Raw genomic sequence first — 24,537 nt, 5'->3', positions numbered from 1 at the left:
AGTCTGGCTTAAGATTAAATACATTTCTTTGGCTAATGCAGGGATAGTGTCCTGATAGGAAAAGATGGAAGATAACACCATCTAATCCTCTTATGGGTTTGGCTAGGAGGCAGAATGGATCTGGAGGAAAACTGAATCATTCATTGGGCTTGGCCAAGCACAGGAGATAAAGAAATGAATATTTAAAATATTGGTAAGCAGGACTTGGCCTTCTGCAGAACACAATTTGCAATTTCTCCTCCTCTTTCTACCCCTTTCTCTCTTCCTCCTCCTCTCCCTCCCCCCACCCCACTAGCTTTGTAAGTTTTCTAAATTCTCTAAGAACTGATCCCAAGTTTTCAAGGAAAAGAGTTGTTGTTGTTGTTGTTATTGTTGTTGTTTGGTATTTGGGTTTTTTTGGGGGGGGGGGTTGTTTGTTTGCATTTAATTAGTGGAACTAAAAATTGGAATTGTAGAACCAAATGTCTGGACCCCGCAAACACCATTTGCCTTTTTTGTCAGTAAGGCCTCTGAAACGGAGCTCCAGAGAGGCCCCTGTTTTCCCCAGTCAGCTGGATGGCACCCAATGTTAGAAATCATGATACCACACTTGGTGTTCAGATTACCACAGGGGGTTACTCTTATTGATGATGGAAAGGCTCTGCTTGCTAGCTAGCCCACTCTGTTTCTTATTTGAAAGGGCTTGGAGGTGTATGTGATTGGAAATGAGGAGTCTGAGATGTAAGGTCTGGGTTCACATAGACCTCCTGGGTTAGTTTCTTAATATTGCTGGAACAGCATGCCTGATAGAATCCTCAGTGCTAGGAAGGCTTTATTTTGGTTAGCAGTAAGATTTCAAAGGGTCTCTCTCAGTCCATCTTGGCAAGCAAGGAATAGAGCAGAGCTCCTGGTGGCAGCTACACTCCTGGTGGCGGCTGCTTATGGGCACAGAACAGTCTGTGAAGGCTGTAACCGAAAGCAGAGGCCTACACCACATGACCTGCCTTGCCTTGAAAATGACATCAGAAGCTGAACACTCAACCCGCTCGTGCCTGCAGAGGACTTTCAGAGCCACCTGTAACTGTGGCGCATTCCCGTTTAGTTCTTGTGTATTTCTGAAGGAGAACATATATAGTCTTCCAGTACGGAGTGGCTAACAGGGAAAGCCCACTATGGTCAAGTGCACCCTAGGGTGAATGTTGCCTCTGTAAATGAATGAGTTGGTGAGTTTTGCTGAGATTGGAGAATAGAGAGGCATTACCTGGCGAGGTGTAACCTTGCTGAATCAGGTGTAACCTTGCTTACCATTTTCCCATCTCCCTCAGCCTGTGCCCCTCACGGCTCCCAGTTACTTGTACCTCAAGGCAGTCAACATTGGAGCATTCCCTTCTCCAGGATGTGGAGAAACTGTTAGCACGGCCTCAAACTACTTAAGCATTCCTGTTCTAAACCAATGAGATGCTAGCACTGTGCAGAGCACACATCCCCAATGCCACTGGAGGCTCTGGTGGAGTTTGGCAAGCTTGAGAGAAGCATGAAGACCGTGCAGCCCTGGCTCACTGCAGAGAGAGTTGGAACTACAGACTTGATCAAACTTCCCTATGCTCCAAAGACCAGTAGCTGGCACTGCCTTTCTGACTGGGCTAAAGTAAGTTTATAGAAATGAGGCTATTGTAGCTAATTTTAATTACCAGAAGAAAACTCAGAACTGTGTCGCTATGAGAGTCTAAATCACATAAAATCCCCCACACCAAAGAAGATAAAAGCACATTAATCATGCCATAAACATTCACGTGGGCAACGGTTATATATTATAAAATGAGACCATGAAAAGGTACTAATGTTTTGCAGTATTGCTCTAGCCCAACCTGCAAGCCTCCTCTCAGAGATGCTCTCTGTGGGCTTCCCAGCACTCACACCAAGCCGGACTCCCCTCCCCCTTGCAGTGTTTTGCAGCCCCAGCAGTTTGTTCCACACCACTCACTATCTGGTGTGTGTCTATGGATTATTTGACAATGTAAGATTCCCTACAAGGCTAATACACCTTTGCCCACCTTTTCCTCCCTAACACCCAGCATGGTATTTGTTGGAGAAGTTTCAATAATTTTCTCTCTGCTCTATCCGGAATGTTTGGCAGTCAAGGAAAGGCGGGACGAAGTGACGTCCTCTTTAAATGGAAAGGTGTGCATCCGGAGTCATAGCTCAGTGACAGTCCAACCCTTGCCCCTGAACATAGTAAACTTAGTATTCTTGCAGGCAGTAGGAGCAAGGGAGTGGGTGGAGGGAAACCAAGGAGAAGTTAGGCAGAGATTGGCACAACTTCCAGAAAGTGCACTCTCATAACTAGAGTTGAGCTTTGTCCCAGACTAAATCCTAACACAAGATGTACAGAGATGTCTGAGAGCTGCTTGAGAGAGTAGCAAATGATGAAGGAGAGGGCTCATCAAAATGAAGCTATGACAAAAAAACCGTCTTGGTCTTTATAGGTGCCCTAATGGGAAAGAAGCTAAGGAACAGCCTTGGGCAGGCAGTGTACTGGTTTCAACTAGGCTCTTGGCAAGGGTCCTTGTAGTGTGGAGAGGTGGAGAAATACGGGTTGAACTCAGCTAATCAAGCTGAGTGTGCACATGCCCTGTTTAACACCAGGCTGTCCAGTGTCAGTTCCCTCGTAGGCTGTTGATTTATGAGATAGCCTCTTCCTATGTTCACATATAATTACAGCAACGAGAGCTGATATGATAACTGCCTATTGCAAAGACAGGCAGTGCCTGAGGTGCACAGATTCACACAGGTCTCCTGGCAAAAATACTATGGCTAGTAAAATGTAAAAGTTGAAGAAGTTGAGTCTTTGGAACTCCGGGAGTTCATCCCATCTCGGGGTCTGCAGGGTCTGCCCTGTCTGATTACATGTCCTTGCATCAGGTTGTGACAGATGCTCCTAGCTAGTAGAAATTCATGGCACATGTGTAATAAGCACTGTTGCATGATGTTCAAGCACAGGGCTACTGAACCAGAGCACACAGACCCTGATGTGTTCTGTGGACTTGATTCACAGGAATTGCACACACACTTGATTCACCTCTGGGTCCAACGTTTCTTTCGGCTGTTAACATGGGTAACAAACAGAGGTGGTGTCAGCAGAAACTCCAAAGGTAATACACATATGAACTGGTGACTTAATGTCATGCCATTCATTGCTGCTGCACATATTCAAAACATCCTTTATGCTACCACTTTATATTCACCCCCAGGTCCCATTTAATGCTTTAATCATACCTCATACCGCAATTTAAGATGTATAGCTCTGCTTCTACTCGATGGTATTATTTTGTAACCATGTCTATTTTATTTTAATGTTTTAAATGTTACATTATAGCAGGAGTCTCCAGTCCTTTTCAAAGTGCTGAAGACCTGAGCCCTGTCCCTTGTTGCCTAGCATATTCTACTGTGTGTGTGGCTTATCCTGTGATGGCTTCCTTTTGTGGTGTGTGTTTCACCCTTAGACAAATTGTTAGACTCACATGGCTGACAGTGGTAAGAGATGGGAATTGTCGGCTCACCTCAAAGTGCAGGGGAGGGACTTTACATGGAATGGTAAGACGTGCTCTCAGTGGGGCTGCTGATGCTGACATGGTTCAGCAATTAGGAGCACTAGTTGCTCTTGCAGAGGACCTGGGTTCAGTTCCTGGTACCCACATGGCTGCCCACAATGGTTCTAACTCCAGTTCCAGGGTGTCTGATGCCCTCTTCGCTTCCACAGGCACTACACACAAGAGGCGCACACAGACGCTAGCACACTTCAATAAAAATAAATAAATCTTACAAATAAGGGTTGTTTTTTTTTTTTTTTTTTTTGCAGTGGTGGTGGCTGAGGTTGCCAGGAAGGGCCTGGGCAAGAAACCCGGAGCATGAATCCGCAGGAAGTTAGGGATCTGAACTAGTTCTTTTCACACTGCTGGAAAATCTCTCACATATCACCTTAGAAGGGGAGAAAAGAGCAATATTATATGAGTGGACTCATGTCCATAATACAAGAGTGGCATGTCATATCATAGACACGGGGGATGCAGCGGGAAAGTAAGTACGGTGAGCCAATAGCAATCTTGAAATATTCCAAAAAGGCCTAAGTCGGTGCTCCCACCCCTGAGAGCCATCCTCCACTCAGAGTAGTTTATCTGAGAGAGCCACATTCTAAGCATGGAGGCGGGAGTCCTGGGTAAGCATCAGCACGGGCTCCCTGCTGCTCACCAATGGCAACGAGAGTCCTAAGAACCAGTCACACATTCCCACGTCCTATCTCCCGTGGTACCCTCATGACAGCATGAGGCAGCAGGCAGAAAAGACATTTCCACTTTGGTGAACTTGGAAATAAGGGTCAGAGAAGTTGATCCAATGAGCCGAAGTCGCATCACGCTGTGCACACATAACAGAGGAGCAAACAGATCTGGGTCTCTGTGTGATGGATGGTTCGTGTACCAGATGTAGAAATGACTCAAAATCACCTTGTTATGACCTTGAAAGTTAACCCTTTCCACCTCCTGGAGGTGGGGAGTAACCTCAAAAGATGCCAGGACACTTCAGGAGGTGACTTTGCCTCTCTGAATACTGTTTTCTTCATCTGCAGCATCAAAACACAGGTGTAGGAAGGGCTACACATCTGTGACTTCAGATACCAAGGCAAGAAGATGAAGAAATGAGGGGCAGCTTGGGCTAGCTATGTGGTGAGACTTGGCCTCAAAAATCAAAGCACCAAAACAAAAGCAGGTGGTTGAGCTGGCTCCATCCAAGCTGAGGTATTAAGGTAGAATGCGTACCCTTCCTTTCAAGGTCCAAAATCAGCTCTCTAATGCACTAAAATGAGTCTTCTTGGGGCAAACTTTTTTTTTTAATTACAATTAAGCCTACCGAGTTTTCTAGAGAGAACCTGCTGCATGCTAGAAGAGAGCTGTGAAGAATTTAGCTGAAGGAGGCCGAAAGAGCACTACCACCCAGCTTAGCTGGCCCCGGTTTCTCTTTGCCCTCCGCACAGGCCACCCATCCCTCCGAACCCATTCAAAACAGGAGGGTTCCCGGGCTGTGCGCAAAGGCAACGCACGAGGCCCCATCCTCCGCAGCCCCCGCGGCTGCATCCCGTCATCAGAAACATGTGAATGAACCAAATTATCTCCAGGGCTCAGGGCGTGGGCCACATAGCCAGGCTCCACCGTCAAAGGATCCAGCGTCATGTTCTCCACCCCCTTATGTGAAGGCTGGTGCTGTCGTACTGTGCTGAGGGAGGCAGCCAGCCTGGAAGTGCCATGTAAGGAAGAAACTGTTCCGTTTCGGTGTTCGGCTTCGAAAATAGCTGCTAATAAAAAGCCTTCGTACTGTGACACTTCAATACAGACACCCACAAGGATACCTTGACAAGCTGTTTCAGTCTTCGCAAGCCTTTTCTTGCGCAAGGCCCCACCAGTCACCCACAGACACAACCCTGCAGAGACAGAGGCGGCCAGCAGGGGTCTGCCTAGTCTGCTGGGCCGGGAGCTCAAGCCCTGCTGCTCTATCGGAAGCTTCTGCCTCCTTTTCCAGCTGCAGCTTATGGTGTGTCTCGCTCACTACATTCAGGATATCTAGGACAGTGCCTACCTAGAGGATGAGCCAAACTCGCCCCGCAGACAAGGTGAGGGGCGTGTGTAGGGGGGAGCCTTAAACAATCTTCATTCACAAACTGATCCAAATAGAAGATTTGAAACATAATGGCAAACAGCATTGCTCAAGGAATCTGAGCTCTGATGGCAGACAGCAGCAGGGTGTGGCTGAACGGTACTGACGAAAATCCAAAGACCTTTCTCACTGGAAGTCCTAAAACTGTATTATGGCCATAACACCGTCTCCACTAGGAAAACAAAGGATCACACTTGAGAGAATTTTTAACAGCACATGGCCTTTCCCCACTGATGTGGTGCTGAATGGTGCATGCTAGGCTCCTGCTCCCTAAAGTTGTAACTTTCTGAAGTTCTTATTTTAAGGTGCTCAGTAAGTCGCAGAGCTGGGCCTGAGCTCCTCCTGCAGCCCAGACAGGCCTTGACCCTTCTGCTTTGACCTTCCTCTCCTTCCACCTCGGTCTTTCAAGTATTGAGGATTATATAAGCCTGAGACATGGAGCCTGGCCTCCCTGGCCAATTTCTCGATAATTAAGAGCAATCGCACAGTTTCAATTTAAATCAAGGCATGGAGGTCCAGGGAGTTTTCAAAATGAGCAAAGAAACAAGCGCCCAGGTATCCATGCCTATGGTCAAGTTTGAAAATTTGTTTGTGGCGAGGAGTGGGTAAGGTCATAGGTTCAAGAGAGATTTTTCTCATCAGAGCTCAGAAGGGATTTTGTTTGATAATTCTTTTATCATGTTTGTGTACATGTATGCACATGTGTGTGTTTGTGTGTGAGTGTTTGTATTTATCCGTGTTGAGGCCAGGGGTCAATTTTGAGTGTCATGCCTCAAAATTTTTAATGTTGTGTTTGCTGTTGTTGTGGTTGCTGCTGCTGTTGTGGTGGTTGCTGCTGCTGCTGCTGCTGCTGTTGCTGCTGTTTGAATCAAAGTTTGAAACAAGAGTTGGCCTGGGTCTCAGTGATTAGGTTAAGCTGGCTGGCCAGGGGTCTCCAGCTTCCGAGTGTGAGTTTATAAAAGTGTGCCACATGCCCAGCTTTCCCCCCTGTCTTTCCTTTAAACATAGACTCTGTAGATCAGACTTGGTTCCTCATGCCTACCGGGCAAGCACATTGCTGACTGTGTTGCCCTTCAACCTTAGATAAATATTTTTCTGGAGCCCGATGTGTGCCTCACTCTGTCTGGAAAGCGAAATTCCTCAGACTCTCTAAGCTTCTGCTAAGCTGTGTTCACCACAGGCTCGCCAGCACATGAAGCCCCTGTCACACAGCAGAGGACACATTCTGGTGTGTTAATGTTATCTAACCTGCATCCCGTGCTAGGATAGGTTGCTGTGATAATCTCTGTAGTGTCTGACAGGTGGACAGATAAAACAAGGGCAGGTTTGAAAGAATCTCTTGAGGACCGACATTGTCAGAACTCATGCCCTGGTGGGGCTCCACAGTTTCTGGCCAGTGTACCTAGTGCAGTGGACAGCATCCTTGCTTTGGAAGAAGAATACGGACCATTCTTTTCTGAAAACTCCTTTTAGTGTGATCAGCAAGAATCCAGTACACGTGGGGCACTTGGAGTTTAACACCAGAACACGTATGCTGCACACGAGAACCCTTTGGCATTAGGTATGGATTTTTTAAGGTTACTAACAGCCCTACCTGATACTCTCCTCCCTTTAAAACTCAGCCAAAGTCTAACTTATTTTCCCATAGAATTTTATAGATCTCCTCCCTCGCCTCCAACAAAATCAGTTTTTTTTTTCTGTACAGCATGTATCTCCCTGCTTAATATCAGACTGAATCATTCATGTGTCTTCTCCCAGGGAGATTTTCTTTAGGGACCAGAACATGTCTTGCAGAAACCCAGTTACGAAGTCTATTTGGAATGCTATCTTAAGTTAATCTAGCCATTCATCTGCCTAGTACTTCCCAGGAATGGGCATAGAACAAAAGCCAAGACTACAAGATGCAGGGAACACTACTGATATTTTCTGCCCACACGGCTTTCCAGTGCTTTCTTGAGCAAGTCCATGTTTGAGCCTGAGAAACTTCTCAGAGTCGGACCGAGGCTGGCATGACTCCCCCTACTCACTGCTCACCCAAGATGAAGAAGAAGCTCTCCTACTTCAGCAATAATCCTGTGTAGGCAGAAAAACTTTAATTGTACAAGTATTATGTAAATGTAAGTTATTTAATTAAAAAGGAGGTGGGGGGGGAAGCCTTCACAGGAAGTAGCTATTTTTTTTATATATATAAAAAAGATGAGAGAATTTTGTTTCTCTTTACTGCAGATTGTAAGTAGCTCACTGATGGGCCTTGAGATGACACATCCTTTGTAGAGAGGGAACAGCCGCCTTCTGCTTCGAGGAAAGATGAAGTAGCAGAGATGAGTTCCCCCCACCCCCCACCCCAGGCAGCCTAACTATAAACCGTTTCCACACTACTTAATAAACGTAAGGACGGCTAGTACTCCTTGAGAGGTAAGTGGTCATGGGGAGTCAAGAGAGCACTCAAGTCTAGGTCCCTGAAAGTTCCACAAGATGGCTAATCTTCACTGTCAACCTGATTACACTGGGGGCTACCAGGGAGATTGATGGAGTAAGACCCTGGGTGTGTCTGTGGGGGCTTAGCTGAGAGTTTAGCTAAGGCCAGAAGGTCGGCTCTGACCTTTCTGCAGGCTGCAGTCCTGGCTGAAGTAAAGGGGAAGGAAGGAAAGGCCAGGATACAGGTCTTAGTCTCTCTCTCTCTCTCTCTCTCTCTCTCTCTCTCTTTCTCTCTCTCTTGTTTGTATATTTCTTTACCTCCCACCCACCCTTTCCTTTCTACATTTTCCCAGCATGCTGTGATCTGACATGGCATGTGATCCCATGAAGATGTACCAAACTCACTGAAGCACCAGGTTGCCCGTGAGAACAGCAGTCCTTGGAAAGGAAACCAAAGGCTGAAGGTCACAGCACTGGGTGCTCACTCACACAGGGCAGAGAGAAGTGCTGGCTTCCACAGAGCAGAGGGCGAGAGTCCACCCTTCCAAGTATCTGGGGTGGGCCCTAAAGTTGCTAGTGCTCTTAACCTTGCCTGGGAAAGTTCAAAAATCAACACACCAAATATAAAATTATCCTTACGGGATGTAGCTGCTTGCCTGAACAGAGGTCAGAAATATTTATAGAAACACAAGACCACTGAGCATTCGATAAGGAAAAGACACAATGAGGCTTCCCATGTAAAAGGGTTCAGAAAGATATGCACTGCAATGAAGAGAAAATGGAGTCGACTGAGATTTATGCAGAAATCACTGCAGAACGTCAGGGAAACACCTGAAATATTCACTGGGACTGTTTCATCTCTTGAGATGCTGGATAGGTGGCTGAGATAGGAAGAGCCTCCTGCTGAGCCTTTGGAAGTGATAAACTGGAAGGATGGAGAGACTGGTGAGTTTACCGAGATGGAGGAAGACACAGCAGCAGAAACCTTCCAAAGTAGAAGGGTCAGGGAAAGGGGATGCCAACAGCACACGGTGCTCACCGATCTGTGCGATGGGGCGGGGCACAAGAGATGTCTGAGATCCATAAACACCCAAACCTATGAAAACCGCAAGGCACAAAATCCAAGAATTCGGTGATGAAGGAACCTGGGAGGCACATCATTGTCAAATTGTCCGAGACTAGGAGAATTTTAGATGTCAGAGGAAAAGCCTCTGCATAGAAAAGACCAAAGACTCCCATCCCAGGGCTTTTGTCTTAATCTAAGGCTGTGAGCCACTTTGATGTATTTCTCTCCAAAACATTTCCAAGGAAGCAACTCCTCCTGGCAGAAGGAACAGAGACTATCGGAACCTAGGGTCAGTGTGACAGGGTTCTTAGGCCAAAGCTGCTCACTTTTGCCCTCCCCTCCCCCTCCTCATTTTCAGAGCCTGACTTGCCTTTTTGGGGTTTTTTTTTTCGAGTGAACTTACTTGCCTTTTCATTTTAACATATCTCAGGCCACCAGGGTATAAAATAAAAGTTTTAAAGAGGGGCGTTTGCGGAAAGATTGTTTCTGGCAGGTGCATGCTTATGGTTTTTACACGGCCCCATCCTTCCTCGTCAGACCTCACCTTCAATGTTTTCGATCACGGCAGCCAACTAAAGGCAGGAGGGCATAACTGAGGAACTTAGCCCCTGTAGCCATGAGATGGGAAGGCCTCGGAGTCCATCAGAACTACCCTCCTGTTGGTTCCTGTTTCACGAGCAAAGCAATTCCAACCTGCTTAGCTGCCATTAGGCACACAGTGACGCCTTTGGGCGAATACATTTCTAACAGGCATGATCACGAGAAACTAGACACATGAAGCATTGTCTTGATTAAATGTGTGCGCCACCACTGCCCGGCTGAAGCATTGTCTTAAGGCTGCAGCACTGACCCTCCTTCCTTCACAGCCTCAGTGGCTCTTGGTGTCAGCTAACAGGAGCATGGGCTGAGCAATGTCACACCAATTGCACACGGAGGACTGAGGCCCGAAAGCTTCACTTAGGGAGTGTGGGAGGAGAAAGCACCTGGTAAGATGACCTCCCAAGACTCAAGAGTCTTCTCATCTGTCCAAGAAACTGGGAAAGGTCGACTCCACCTGCATCTCTCCTACTCCAAGAAGCATGCAGCACACCTGTGCGCAAAATGGATGGACGAATGGCTTCATGAGTAAGAAGAACCCAGGAGTCAGTAGAATTTCCCTCTATTCCTGCTAACATTCTTCCTTGGCTGGAATGTGGGTGGGACAGAGGCCCTGACTGTGCATCTCCGGGCCAGCTCTTGTACTCTAGTTTCTGCAGCTTCCTCTGGTTCTTGGCAAAGGTCACCAGACCCAATAAGAAATGAAAGGCCGTGGGGAGCTCCTTCCATAAGGACAGTGACCTGTGATGGCAGATCTCTCTCACTGAGCTAGCTCTTTGTCAGCTCATAGGTAGAATGCAGCGGATGGTACTTCAGACAGAACAAGTAGCTATGGAAGTGGGGATGTTGGCCTTTGGGGGAGACTGTTTTCATAGATCCAAGGCTATATCAGGATACGTCTCCTGATGTAGACCCTCTCACTACTCTTTGTCAGCTTAAAAGTTGGGTCTAAAGCTATAGGTATTACCAACAGGGCCTTAAGGAATTTGCTAACAGCCCAAATCCTGTTGAGTTTGCAGCAAAGAAGTCTCTGTTCTCCAGCCACATCCACGATGTCTACCCTGCTGTCTCTCCTTACATTCTATCAGATGTCTTCCCATCCTTTTACAGTTCAGGGCTTCTAGACAATAGAACTATCTGGGGGTTTCCATCTTAATCCTAGGCTGAGTGCTTCTCTGTGACTTTCACTCTGATTTTCCAAAACTTCTTCCCTGGGGTTCCCAGTGCACATTTCCAGTGCAGGGCTTGTCTTGGTACGGTGCAATGTGCACATAGATCCCACATGCCTTTTCTCTAGACTCCTTTTGTAGTCAGTGTGCTGTATACTATTTGTTTCTTAAGTATGTGCTGAATAAATAATGATTATTGAGTGAATGAAGGAATGAATGAAGGAATGAATGAATGAGAGGACCCTTGCTCTTACACTCCTAAAACTCGCAAGTGTAAGTCAAAGTTCTTAGGCAAGCTCAGATACAAACTAAACCAACTTAGAAACTTGAAATAATTTATGCAAATCTCTTCTAATACAGAATTAGCCTGAACTCAATGTTCTGATTGCTCCCTGGCAGACGGTTCCTCTGAACTATGCTCTAAGTGTTGAGGGGAGAGCAGAGTGAAGACGATTTCAAAGAATAGACAATATATCTTTTTTTTTTTCTGCTGAAGCCACTTTAAGCAAAAGAGCCCAACTAGAAAGATCTATAATTGTTCATCTGAAAGTCAAGAGTCATTGTGTAAGTATTTTATAGTGGCAAAGGAAATAGGGAAATGACACATACAAATGAGAGCCCAGAGCACAAAGGACATCTTGCTTTCAGGAAGATATTGAATTTTCCCTTGAAATGAACATTGGGTTTATTTTCAAGTGTTCTAGACATACATCTGCAGAGGAAGCTGTCCTGTGACAGTGCTCTGTGGAAGCCATCTTAGGCTTCTTGTCCTTACTGCTAACCAGTGATCTGAGATGGGACATCTCACAGCCCAAGTTACGGCTGCCAAGGTCAGCAGCCCTGGTATCTGAGGCACACATATCCAAGGCAGTCAAACACAAACCTGACAAATCATGGACAAAGCTGAAGTGACACACGCCTGCCAATGGTTGTCTTCATCAGCAACACCCTGAACCAATCTGTACAGATGCTCAGAGACAGGAGACTTGCTGTCTGCCCCTCTCACATTATAAGAGGGAGATGCATAGGAGATGACTCCGATGGCGTGAGATGCTTGCTCTGAGCTGTAATACTTATTTGGATGAACCAATGAGAGATCACAGATTTGTGAGCAACTGCCCTGTGTGTGGAAAGCAAGAGAGGAGAAAGAACTGGAGTTACCTCATGCTGCCTCTCAGAAAGGGAATAGTATTGGTACGCTGCACGAGAAGAAACTGAAATCATTTTTAGAGTGAGTTTGTCTACTTACCTACTTTTTCCATCTAGAAATGTTTGTATTAGATAAAAAAAAATCCTTAAACATATTTGTTTTGAAGACCAAGGTAGGATAGCTATTTCTGTTTAAATTTTAAAACATTTAAAGACTTTTGATTGTTTTTATTTTATGTGTGTGAGTATTTTACCCTACGTGTGTGTATATGCACCATATGCATGCCCGGAGCCCACAGAGACCAGAAGAAGGCAGCCAGTCTCCTGTTAGGATCGAGAGTTCCCATGTGAGTGGAACCCACACCAAGGTCTGCTGCCAGAGCAGCAACTACTCTTCGGCTTAATGACAAGCCATCTCTCCAGCCCCTCCTGATTAGTTTTTATCTGCTTGTCTGTTTCTTATGCCATCTAGGCTCTTCCTCCATGCTGTATCAGGGCTAGTTCATTGGGCTTTGCACATGGGCAAATAAGGAGCAAGCTATGGGATGGTTCTACCTGCTGTGTAGGCTGGGATGCTCAGCATGGCACACTCTCCTCGCCTTCTGTTAGACAATAAACTGGTACTGAGCATCCAGTGGTGATGTCTTAGTTCATTGTTGGTAACACTGACATCTTGCATCCTGAGCAGGGCCTTGCTTCGATCATTTCCCTTTGTCTGCCTCCTTAAATGCTGAACACAGATCGACTCACTTATTCTTCACTCTTTCCTCACTCTTACGAAGGGGTGAGTTAAAGGATAGCATTTCTTATGGCTTCTATATAAAACTAAAGCACAGGGCAGAACACCTCTTAAAAGCTAGGCTCTCAGATGTTTGGGCCTCTCCAGTCACCAACAGATTATGTTAATTCTACACTCATGTTAAACCCAAACATAGAAAACTACTGAACTGCAAATTAAAAAAATAAAAAAGAAGAATTCAATGAATCCACGGTGGCAGAGTAATGACCAGGCAGAGTGATGTCCTAGCACAATGTGACACAAATTCACTTCCGATCGTCCCTGAATGTTGGGTTTTGCCAGAGGAGAAGAGGAAGAAAAAAGAAATAGAGGCTGGTGCAGAGAGCTGCTAATTAGAACAATCCAGAAAACAAAAATGCTAGAGTAATTTTGGGTCCGCCATGCCGGGCAGGTTTCAATGCAAACTCAGTGTTCTGATTTCTCTCTTCATGGGGAGGGTGTAATTAACTCAGCTGCACTGGGCTCCAGGCTCAGGCTTCCTGGTGCTGCCAGCTCCCTCGTGACCAGGAACAGCTGCCACCAGCTATTCCCACCAGCACAGAGCTGGTGCCCACCCCACAAGGCTGTGCACTGCCACCCCACAAGGCTATCCAATGGCCACCCTACAAGGCTGTGCACTGTCACACCACAAGGCTGTGTGCACTGTCACCCCACAAGGCTGTGCACTGACCACCCCACAAGACTGCACTGTCACCCCACAAGGCTGTCCAATGACCACCCCACAAGGCTGTGCACTGTCACCCCACAAGCCTATGTACAAGTCCCTGTGAGCAGAAGGTTCAGACACTTATTAGAGTTAGATCTTTCTTAAAGGTGAGCGATCTGTTACTTCCCAAACAAGTCAGTCCATTCCTACTTGTCATTTTCCATGTAAGACAACTTAGGTGTGGTGGCTTCAATGAGAAATGTTCCCACAGGCTCATGCATTTGAGCATCTCTGGTTGGTGGCACTGTTTGGTGAGGCTATGGGGACTTTTAGAATGGGGAATGTTGATGGAAGAATTACATCACTGAGGTCAGACTTTACAACCACCCCACTTCTAGTCTGCTCTCTCTGCTTCTTGTATGTACAGCTGAGATATGACCGTTCAGGTTGCAGCTCCTGAAGCACGTTTGCTGCTTGCTGCTTCCTGCTGTGCCTTTCTGCCATCGTGGGTATCCAGCTCTCTGGAACCATGAGGCAAAATCAACTCTTCCTTCTCTGAGTTGATTCTGGTCATTGTATTTTATCACAGCAACAGAAAAGTAGCTAATAGAACCAAGCTGTCCAACCTTTTCCCTGGTTACTGTGCCTGAAAGGGTTTCTGACATTGGTGGGGACCTCACAAAAGGCTGTGTACTGACCACCCCACAAGGTTGTGCACTGTCACCCCACAAGACTGGTTTGGGTTGTTGAAGCAGATGGGAAGAAAGTGATGAGGAAATGTTTTTGGAAGATGCCGGAGAAAGAGAAACATCAAAGATAAGAGAAGTTCATGACATAGAGATGGCAGCAGGGCACACAAGGAGCACTAAAGGGCACACAGGAGCTCTAAAGGGCACACAGGGACTATTAAAGCTCACGACCTCTAGAGATGGTGTCAGGACACACAGGAGGCACTGATGGTGGGATTGGGCTGAATCTTATAAATGGTGGTACTTGGAGTGAGGGCAATGGGGTGCAGGGCCTCAAGAGGTGTTGAGTTCTGACAAACCAAGCAAAAATTCCGGCTTATCCATTTGACAGACTCAACAGTGTGTTGCATGCACTACTATATTCCAATAAGCAAAACTATGCCCCAAGCCAGGCCTTTGATGATGCTTTCATGAAGCCAAAAGGTGAACCATTATTTTGAAATTTTAGAAAAGGCTAAACAGAACACCTAACTCATTCCCCAAGTTTCCTACTGGCTGTCCTGTCTTCCATAATTTACCTCTTTCCGGGGCTGTTCATTCATAAGCCATCTACGACGAAGGCTTATGTGAAGTTGGGGCCTCTTCCTCACTGCGAGCAAGTGAAACAAAAGCACAAACTTTCCTACTAGAGTTGAGTAATGGCCACAAGCAAGTAGGATGGAGTTGATAACTTTTTATAGGTTTATTATTATAATAATTATCTTAAAAATACATGTGTATGTGCCTGTGTGAGTTCATGTACACCATGTACCTGTAGATGCCCTTGAAAGCAGGAGAAAGCTTAGATCTCCTGCCATTGGAGTTACAGATGGTTGTGAACTGCCAAACCAAACCTGGGTCTACTACAAGAGCTCTAAGTGCTCTTAGCCCCTGAGCTATCTCTACAGCATAGTCATAACTGGGAAAATGTCAAGACAATTTCATACATAAAGAACTGGGAATTACCAGTTCCTGTAATCCATAAGTACTTTGGTACTTTTTATATTTATTATTATTATTATTATTATTATTATTATTATTATTTATTTTTATTATTATGTATATGTGCATGTGTGTACAGCTGTGTTAGTGCATGTATACCACATACATGTGGGTGTCCTTGAAGGTAGAAGAAGGCTTAGATCTCCCCAGTATTGGATCCAATGTCCCAAGTGGAGGGTTTTCTAACAAATGACAATAAAAGATGGTAGACTGCAAATACCACTGTTTAATGCATAAGTGTTGAAGATTAATTTTTTTATTAAAAGTGCACAAAGCACTTGGACTTTACATCTACTCAGAATGTTGTACCTTACACCACTATATAATTCTTGAATTACTTCCTCCATCCTAAACGCTGTACCCAGCAGCAGTTGTTCCTTTGATGTTCCATCCCTCAAGCCCTTGGAAAACCAATCAACTTCCTGTCCTTAGGTTTTCTCATTCTAGACATTCCTTGTAAGTGGAGTCACATGATACTGGCGTTTTATACTTGACTTCCTTCTTTTAATATCATGTTTTTCTTTTTCTATTTTTTACACTTATTTAATTTATGAATGTTTTTGTCTGCATGTATGCATGTGTATCATGTGTGTGAATGGTGCCAGCAGAAGTCAGAAGAGGATATCAGATGCCCTGGAACTGGAGTTATAGTAGGTTGTGAGATACTAGGTGGTGCTGAGAACCAAACCCAGGTCTCCAGTAAGAGCAGTCAGTGCTTGTAACCAGTGAGCCATCTTGCCAGCTCCTTTATGGTGTTTTAACATTTTCTCTGTGTTGTGCTGTGGGATAGGCTTCAGTCCTTTGGACTGCTGAATAATGTTCCACTGATTCATCATGTTGTTTTTGTCTATTTAACAGTTGATCCACACTTGCTGCCAGTGCGCTGGACCACCCACTGCCTGACTCTACTTGCCCTTGTGGGTTGGAGATGAGGTGGCAAAACATCAACTCATTTAATAATCTATAGGGGCGTCCTTTAAACCCTCCACCTGGTTCCCATTGGTTCTAAATAAGCATCTCTTCGGTAGTTCCCGGTTGACTGACATTGTCACTGTCAGCAATCCTTGGTCTCTCAGGCAGTCTTCAATTAGGTGCTCCTGCAGGAGTTGCCTTTGTGACTGCATGGCCCCCAGCATTTATGCAGAGGTGGCCACTGCCTTTTCTCCTACAGATAACTTAAGTTGCCTGTACTCTTTAGATATCATGAATAACTCTCCTAGGAGCTTTTGTGTAAACAGAACTTCAAATTTTTTTTGTATATTCATAGGGGTAGAATTATTAGATTATATTTTGACTTTATGTTGAAAGCCTTAAGAGATAAGACTGTTTTCCAAAGCACTTGCACAGTTTTGCTTTCCCGCCAGCAATGGATGAGAGTTTTAATTTCCTCGCATCCCTGACAACACGTACTGCTGTCCGTCCACCTTTTTTACAGCATCCCAGTGGTCTGAGGTGATATCCAATTGTCATTTTTCTTTGCAGTTCCCTAATGACTGGGGTGCTCAACATCTCTCCCTGTGCTTCCTGGTCCTTTCATATCATCTTTGGAACAAAGTCTGTTCAAATATTTTGCTTAAGTTTGAACTGAGTGTCTGGTCTTTTTATTATTGTTCTCTGAATTATCTTTCTAGAGGTGATTCTGAGAACGTTGAGTTTCACCTACTTCAGTCCTGGCACTGGGATGAAATACACCCTTACTGATTTGTATAATAATTAAATCACAACATTTATTGAGCTCTTTCTTTGTTCTAAGTCCTTTTTTTTTAAAGTTGTTGTTCGGACCACATATTTCTCCTTTACATACTCATGAGGATCAGCTGAAGCTCATCTCAGAGACGCAGTCACCCATTTCCTCTGAAACTGGGAGGCACTTATCCTCCCTTTTCTTTTTGATTATTATTAATCAGTTATCTAATTTATTTACATTTCAAATGTTGTCCCCCCTTCCCGTTCTCCCCTCTGCAGCCCCCCATCCAACCCCCTCCCCCTTGCCTCTAAGAGGATGCTCACCCACTCCCTCATCCCCATTTTTCACCAAGGAAAATCAATTTAATAAAGCAAATGCATCTATAAAATACCATCTGTATGTCATGTGTCTGGGAAAAGCCAGCCATGTACAGACTCGAGGCAGGTGCTGCTTCTAAGTTCTTTTTGGTACCCTTGAGATTAAGATTTCTCATGTCTCCCTCAAACACCAAGAAAGGCCCCCAACTTGACCTCTAGAAACCACTTCACTGGCTAGAAATGAGCAATGCTCAACAAAGCAACAAAGGAAAAGCCATCACAGAAGTCTGCTGAAGAGCATGGAGCAAGACATCGATTCAGTTTCTTAAACCAAATGTAGCAAAGTTACAATTGTAGCAAAGTTACAAAGAGTTGCAAAATTACCAAGTGTAGCAAGGTTACCAAGTATAGCAAAGTTACCAAATATAGCAAAATTACGAAGTATAGAAAAGTTACCAAGTGTAGCAAAATTACCAAGTCTAGCAAAGTTGGCAGCAGGAGAGGACCTAGCGTTGGAACTCAGAGGGTTCATCTTCCAGCTAAATAATCGCCAGCTGTACAAAGGCCAAGGTTGCCATCGCCTCCACCAGCCCTACCCTGTTCTGGAAGGTGGCAAGTGACACAACCAATGAATATTTCAAGACCATGCTAAGCCACCCCTCTGCTACAGCTTCTGGGTTTCTAGAAATGTCCCCATTCTTTGCATCCAAGTGCCAAGACCTCTCCATTTGCAAATCTAACATACTCGGAGTTTGCTAACCACAAGTAGCCAGTGGATTTGAAGCAATGTCAGTAACTCCGCCCTTTTGTGATCAGAGTCTTTCAGAACAGACTGCCAGAACCTCTCTCTCACTGTCACATGTGTGTAAATATTCTGCTACTATTACCCAGTGTAGTTCTAAGAAGGAGCTGTTGTCATGGTCCTCTGGACTACAAACAAGTTCATACATGTTCATACACTCTCAAGGTGTCTAGTTAGCATCTCCCAGCATCAAACGGAAGTTCTTGGTTAAATCCATGATCCCTGTGCCCTAGACCAACACCCTGTAAACACTGATGCGGTTTCTCTTGGCAATGTGATACAATACTCTGGAAAGCCACCATAAAGAATAGGTTGCCCTAATACTTATATGCTGGACCTATCCACATACTAGAACATGACTGTGCTCCAAGCAGTACTTTCAAGAAGTATCTTAGGGAAAATGGGACCCATAGGGTGGATTTTGATCCAGTCGGCTGATGTCTGAAGAGGAGATTTAGAAGTGAGATCTTCCATTAAATCTCATGCATGTAAAAATAAAGATTGTGGAGAATATGGAAAGATGGCAGCCACTTTCATTTGTGTAAGTGAACCTTACATCATGCCTACTACCACCATGATCTTGGAGGTCTCCAGTACTGTGAGGAGTCAATTTCCACTAACCAGGGATATCTTCTTTCGCCAGCCCAAGCATATGAATACAGGGGCTTTCCCCTACTTAAGACGATCTCCTAGCTGGAACAGCTACTCACCCGATAGTAGTCGGTGCTGTACACATCTCGGGACATCCCAAAGTCCCCAATTTTCACCAGCAGGTTCTCTCCCACCAGGCAGTTCCGGGTGGCCAGGTCACGGTGCACAAAGTGTTGGGACGCCAGGTAGACCATACCTGCTGCGATTTGCTGAGCGATGTGCAGCATCTGCGACTGCGTCAGCTCTGTGGGCGGGTTACCCTCTGCCATCAGCACTGCGTCGGGCCCGTGTGCCCTGCGGGGAAACACAAGGGGTTGGAACCTCAGCTGGAAGACTGGAAGGACCCTCAGTCTCGGCTCAGCAGCTGGGACTGGAGGACACTACCTGACCTGGGTGAGAAAGAGACCAGGATGCTCCAGGCCACACACAATTTTATCTCTACAGCCAAGAAAGCACCTAGCGGCCTCATTTCTACCGAGTGGGATGCAGGGCCGTGTGGGCTGGAATGGCGAGCCCCTCCCCCACAACACATCAACATGCTAATGTCTCTGGGAATTCAGGACTCTGCTCCCATAAGACATTGGTCACTGTCTCAAACTCTGAGAAGCATAATCCAACTGAGAGAAAGAAAAAGCCACTTATGGAGGTTGGCTCTGCTCAAGTCATGATCTTAGCATCTTTGGAGCCCCATCCTTACTCCAAGCTGTGATCCGCTGGGCTACATTGCCCCAAGGCTAACTGCTCCAGATGTCCCCGCCAAAGATCTACGGACAAGTGGAGCCTTTAAGTTGCCCTTGACTCCTCACCCCACCTCCACCCCCGCCGAGGGAGCTACAGAAAATAATAAGTGTGTCACTGCCTTGGGGAGCATGGCTTGGACAAAGCTGGCCACCCCAAGGGAAAGTAAGGGAGTGGGTGTCTCCTTTTAGAGATTGGAAACACTTGCAACAAAGATGGAGAGCTTTTCAATACATTTTAGAAGGGGGCGACTTTGTCTGTGGGTCCCAGAACTGCATATGGGTGTTTGAAAGTGAGAGAGCCAGAATTACCCAACATTTTTAGCCTGGATCCTATTTCCGTAAGCTGTTCCCGCCCGAGGTACACCTTTATCCCCCAAGGCTGCGGACTACAAGGGCTCTCCTTTTACATTTCTAAAACATGCTGCCACCAGGCTTCCCCCACCCCCTCCTCTGGGAGCGAGCAGTGGCAGAGGCGTGGGGCGTGTCCCAGTCCACCACTATCTAACACCCTGATCTGGGGAAGTGTTTGAACTTCACTTAATCTGTAATTTCCTCATTAGTCAAAGGCACAAGGGGGGTATTAGGCTGGGTGATCCTTTGGTTCCCTCTCTGTTGATGAATATCAAGATTTAACTATTCCCTAGGGAAATTTAACTATTCCCTAGGAACTTCCTGGTTTCATAGCAGGCAAGTCTTAACAGTTTTCACCTCTCCTGAGACCTTAGGTCTCAGCTGCCTTTTGTAGCACCCAGGAACAGCCCGAAGAAACATCTCTGGAGGTGAGAAGATGAGACAGGGCACAGAAACCAAAGCCCAGGCTGTCGGGATTGAATTTGAATCCAGTCCCAACACAATTTATATAACTTTCTGGGTCTGTTTCCTTATTCTACAAACCAGATCCTGGGAGCACTTTCCTAAGAGCATCAGCATGAGGAAGACTTGAGGATCTTTCTAAGGAGGGAAGAGGGGATTTTTATAGAACGTGGGGCAGGACTTTGCCAAAACAGGGCCCTTAACGGAGAGGTATGAAGATTTGGGGTAAATAGGAACTTTCCTTTCCTTGAAAATGCCAAAGTTCTTCCCACCTCACAGAAGATTCCTCGCCGAGATCTCAACCTCGGTAAAGTACCTAGAAATACATTAAACTCATAGGGAATCCAAGAGACTAAGATAAACTTAGGCATTCAGGGAATGAACAAAGTAGGCCAATGTCAGCCATAGCCTGTGCCAGCTACAAAAAAACGAGATTCCTGTGTCTGCAGGAAGCAGTGATTCCAAACCCCTCCCGAGAAGGCACCTCTGTAAACTCCTGCCTGCACCAGCCTCCTACTCCACAAACAAACAAACAAACAAACAAAAAGCTCATAGCCCCACACCAGGGCTCTTTATAGCCCCGAGCATGGGGGAAGGCTCTCACACTCTCTAGCAGTCATTTTCCTGCCCACTTCTGAGAAGGCAAGAAAGCTTTTCCCTGATAGAAGCCTCTACACACCTTTGCTTTCTTGGAGTGGATGACTCTCCATTAAGGGAAGAATGGGTGAGCCTCCTGGATGAGCTCTTAAGAGGAGCATGGAGTTCAGGTCTTCCTGCATCTCTTGAAAAACAAAAACTCATGCTGCTTCTTCTAGGGGGGAGCTCCTTAACAAGTGCCAAGTGCCCCAGTGTTCTGGGTTGGGGAGCCAGTAGCAGTCTTCAGCATCTACAGGAGGTGCTAATCCTTGCTGCTCTGATGGTCTCTGACATGGCTTGAAGCTGGCAGTTTTCCACATTGAACTGGCGCTATGACTCAAACCTCTTTTCTATTAAGTGTTTCAATGTGCAGTGAGTGCTAGAGACTAAACTCAGGGCTTGTACAGACATCTTACTGTCAAGCTGCATCCTAGCCTCCTCATGTTTTTTGGTTTTTTTTAAAAGATTAAAGTGAGTTTACCTGTTAAATTTCACATAAATAAAAATCAATTGGCACATGACAGTTATACATATGTATGGGATATAGTGTGGTATTTAATGCATGTGTAGAATGTATAAGGTAAGATTACAACAAAATAATTGATATACATTCACTTAAATATCTATCTTCCCTTGTATTAATAGCATCATCTCTATAGCTATTTTAAAATATGCAATTAATTTTCGCCAACCATTGTTACCCAACCCTGGCCACTAAGGCTTATCCACTTCATACAATGGCCTCCCTGTTCATGCTTAAATCATACTCCTCTGAGGGTGTTCACAGCCACTCTCTCTGGAAGAAAAGGGCATGTTGGGAGTCTCAGTTCTGGCACCTGCTGTATGACTCAGTTCCTTTAACTGTGCTACAAGAGTGGTAGTAGTAGTTGTTGTAATAAATTTATCATTAATTTTTAATTTTACTACTTGGTTTTCATATATTAATACATCTATATGCTTAGAAAATTTGAATACCGATTACCTGTTACTACTTGAAAGTTACTCGTCGTCCCTTCTCCATATTAGAAGGGAACTTTGGAGAGATTGTAGAGGGAAAAACTGTGAAACTCCTGAAATACAATTTTCCTTCTCTTTGGCCACTCCACTGATGTAAGACCTGGCCACACTGTGCTCGGGGTATGTGTTCTTACATGAATAAGAAGGTAAGAGACATAAGACATCTGGCTTTGTCAGGCTCTGCCAAGATGCTTGGAGATCTGTCATGGCGGCCTCGGGCCAGGTCTCCTCCCAGGAAGAGGACAGTCTGTACTTGCAATGCATCACTGCACCTGAGGTCTGCTCCTTGGCAGCCACCCTGTTCCAGAGTTTAGCAGATTCTGGAATAAGTTGGCTGAGGTTTTTAGTGCTCCACACCCTGTGTAGGATGCCAAGGGAGGGCTTCAGAAGGCCATGGGGACGCTGGGGCATGACTGAGAGTCAGAAAATCAAAGGATGAGATGCATTGTACATACTTACAAGCATACACACACATACATGCACAATACACCCACACATGTATACACACATGTATACATACATACACATGCATGTACACACTCACATGCATACATACACATTCACACATATGCATGCACAATGCACACACACATGCATATGCCCATTCACATGCATGTATACACACATATATGCATTCACATACATGCACACACATGCATATACACACTCACATGTATACATGCAATCTCACACATTCACATACACACATGCACACACAGCATTTGCACTCACACCCATATACATTTACACGACCCCCACTTGAATACACCATTTATGCATACACACTTAATGCATTCATGCACACATGCATACACATAAGCATGTACACTCATATCTACACATAGTCATATAGCCACACATACACTTATGTATACATGCTTCCCCCACATATTCATGTACATATACACACACTAACACACACATAAACTCCCACACACCTTCTCATTTACACACAAAACATATATACACTAATATACACTCACAGATATATGTACTTACATTCACATACTCATTCACACACACACACACACACACACACACATACACCACAGTCTTAACATGCAGATGCACATGACTTCATGCAGATAATTGCAGGTGGGTTTATTTTGGTAGAATATTTAAGAAGGGCCATTTTTGGATTAAAAACAAGCCCGAGGAATGATGAAAACATTTTTTTTCATATGAACAATAGCCCTCAACCGAGATGGTGTTTTCTCTTCTCTTTACTTTAGCTCTGACAACATGAAGTATGGAATCTGCATTACCCTGTCTTTTACCCACAATGAAAACTTGGCTAACACAGGATAATGGGTTAGGATTGTCTCTCAATACTTTGAATTTTCCATGTGTTCCTGGTCTCACCTGGCATCCCCTCCTATACACATCTGTAGGGACAGCAGAGGTCCAGCCCAGGCAGGAACTGAGCAGTATGTTCCTGGGACTTACTGATTCCTAAGCCCACAGTGTGACTCTTGCAGCAACACGTGAAGCTGTCTGGGGATGACTTCTGTGCAACACCCCAGGCAGCAGCCTGGGACATGAGAAGAGGCCAGGGAGGACTATGTATGACCATTACACAAAAGATGTCACTCACTGGGATCTGAGATCCCTGAACCAAAGGAAATAGAAAATGGTGGCAGAACTAGTGGGTTGTGGGAGCAAACATTTCCGATAACGTCCGCTCTAAACTCATTCTTGGGATGGACGTTGTACTGCCTTCTCAGGCAGGGAATAGAAGGCCAGGAAGGGAAGGCTATCAGTTTGCTACCCTCTCATTTTGTTTTTCCCAGGCTTTCATTCTCTACTGGCATACACAGAATGTACAGGCTCATACTTCAAAGATGCCAGCCGATGTTTAAAGAAAGAAACACATAGAAAGGACTTAAGAGTCTTGAGGGCTGGGGGGGGGTGTGTGTTCCTGAGCAAGGTGGGCTGAAGACCCACTCAAGAACCACACCCTGCTGAGGAGGAAGGAGAAGCCATGTTCTTTTGCCCATGCTGGGACAAGTGTGCCCCACCCTGATGCCTTACATGTAAGATCCATTTTTTATTTCCTTATCTGCCTGATGCAAACGAAGACATTCTTAGCTTTCTTCCATGTCATGTGGTGTCTATGACTCCCTATATGCTTCTTTCTAGATAGTCACAGGATGGGGACATCCACCAGGGGTCCACGCCAAGGTGATCAACAGCCCAAGTCATGTTATCAAACTCATCTCTTCTTGGGATCCTATTAATGACTGAGTTGGTCACCAGCAGAACACTCGACTCACATATGCCAGAGCTGAACACCAGCTTCATGTGCTTCTAGAGCGATACCACCCTGCAGACACACAGTCTGTAGGAAGGAGAAACGCGTTCTTCTTTTCCCTCTATCTTTCTGTGTCATGTGTGGGTGCAACCATCATCAAGGAATGCTCCAATGAAAGGCCTGAGCTTACCTTCACCTTTCCCAGGAACTTCCCATCCTTGCCCTGGTTATCTGAGCAACCCTTTTGCCCTCTTCTCAAGCCCAAATTGGCTCCTCCCACTCACTAAGCCCAGGTTGGCTCCTCCCCCTCACTAAGCCCAGGTTGGCTCCTCCCCCCTCTCTAAGCCCAGGTTGGCTCCTCCCC

The 24,537-nt window shown here is 45.5% G+C and overlaps 1 protein-coding gene and 1 long non-coding RNA gene across 4 annotated transcripts in view; one reads left to right on the top strand and one right to left on the bottom strand.

Annotated features, from left to right (window-relative positions):
• Positions 1-24,537, bottom strand: part of Ntrk2 (neurotrophic tyrosine kinase, receptor, type 2) — a 327,499-nt gene that overhangs the window by 54,733 nt on the left and 248,229 nt on the right. For all 3 annotated transcript variants that reach the window (NM_001282961.1, XM_006517149.4, NM_001025074.2), the window contains exon 16: positions 18,776-19,010. In NM_001282961.1, coding sequence (NP_001269890.1) covers positions 18,776-19,010 — 235 coding nt within the window. The remainder of the gene's footprint in view (positions 1-18,775; positions 19,011-24,537) is intronic.
• On the top strand, positions 5,524-12,714 carry Gm53063 (predicted gene, 34245). The gene is made up of 4 exons (NR_168904.1): positions 5,524-5,641; positions 7,159-7,246; positions 7,632-7,802; positions 7,912-12,714. It is a non-coding gene; the product is annotated as a predicted gene, 53063 (long non-coding RNA).

Source organism: Mus musculus, chromosome 13 (assembly GCF_000001635.26).
Source record: "Mus musculus strain C57BL/6J chromosome 13, GRCm38.p6 C57BL/6J".
Taxonomy (NCBI): domain Eukaryota; kingdom Metazoa; phylum Chordata; class Mammalia; order Rodentia; family Muridae; genus Mus; species Mus musculus.
This window is presented reverse-complemented; position numbering and strand designations above follow the sequence as displayed.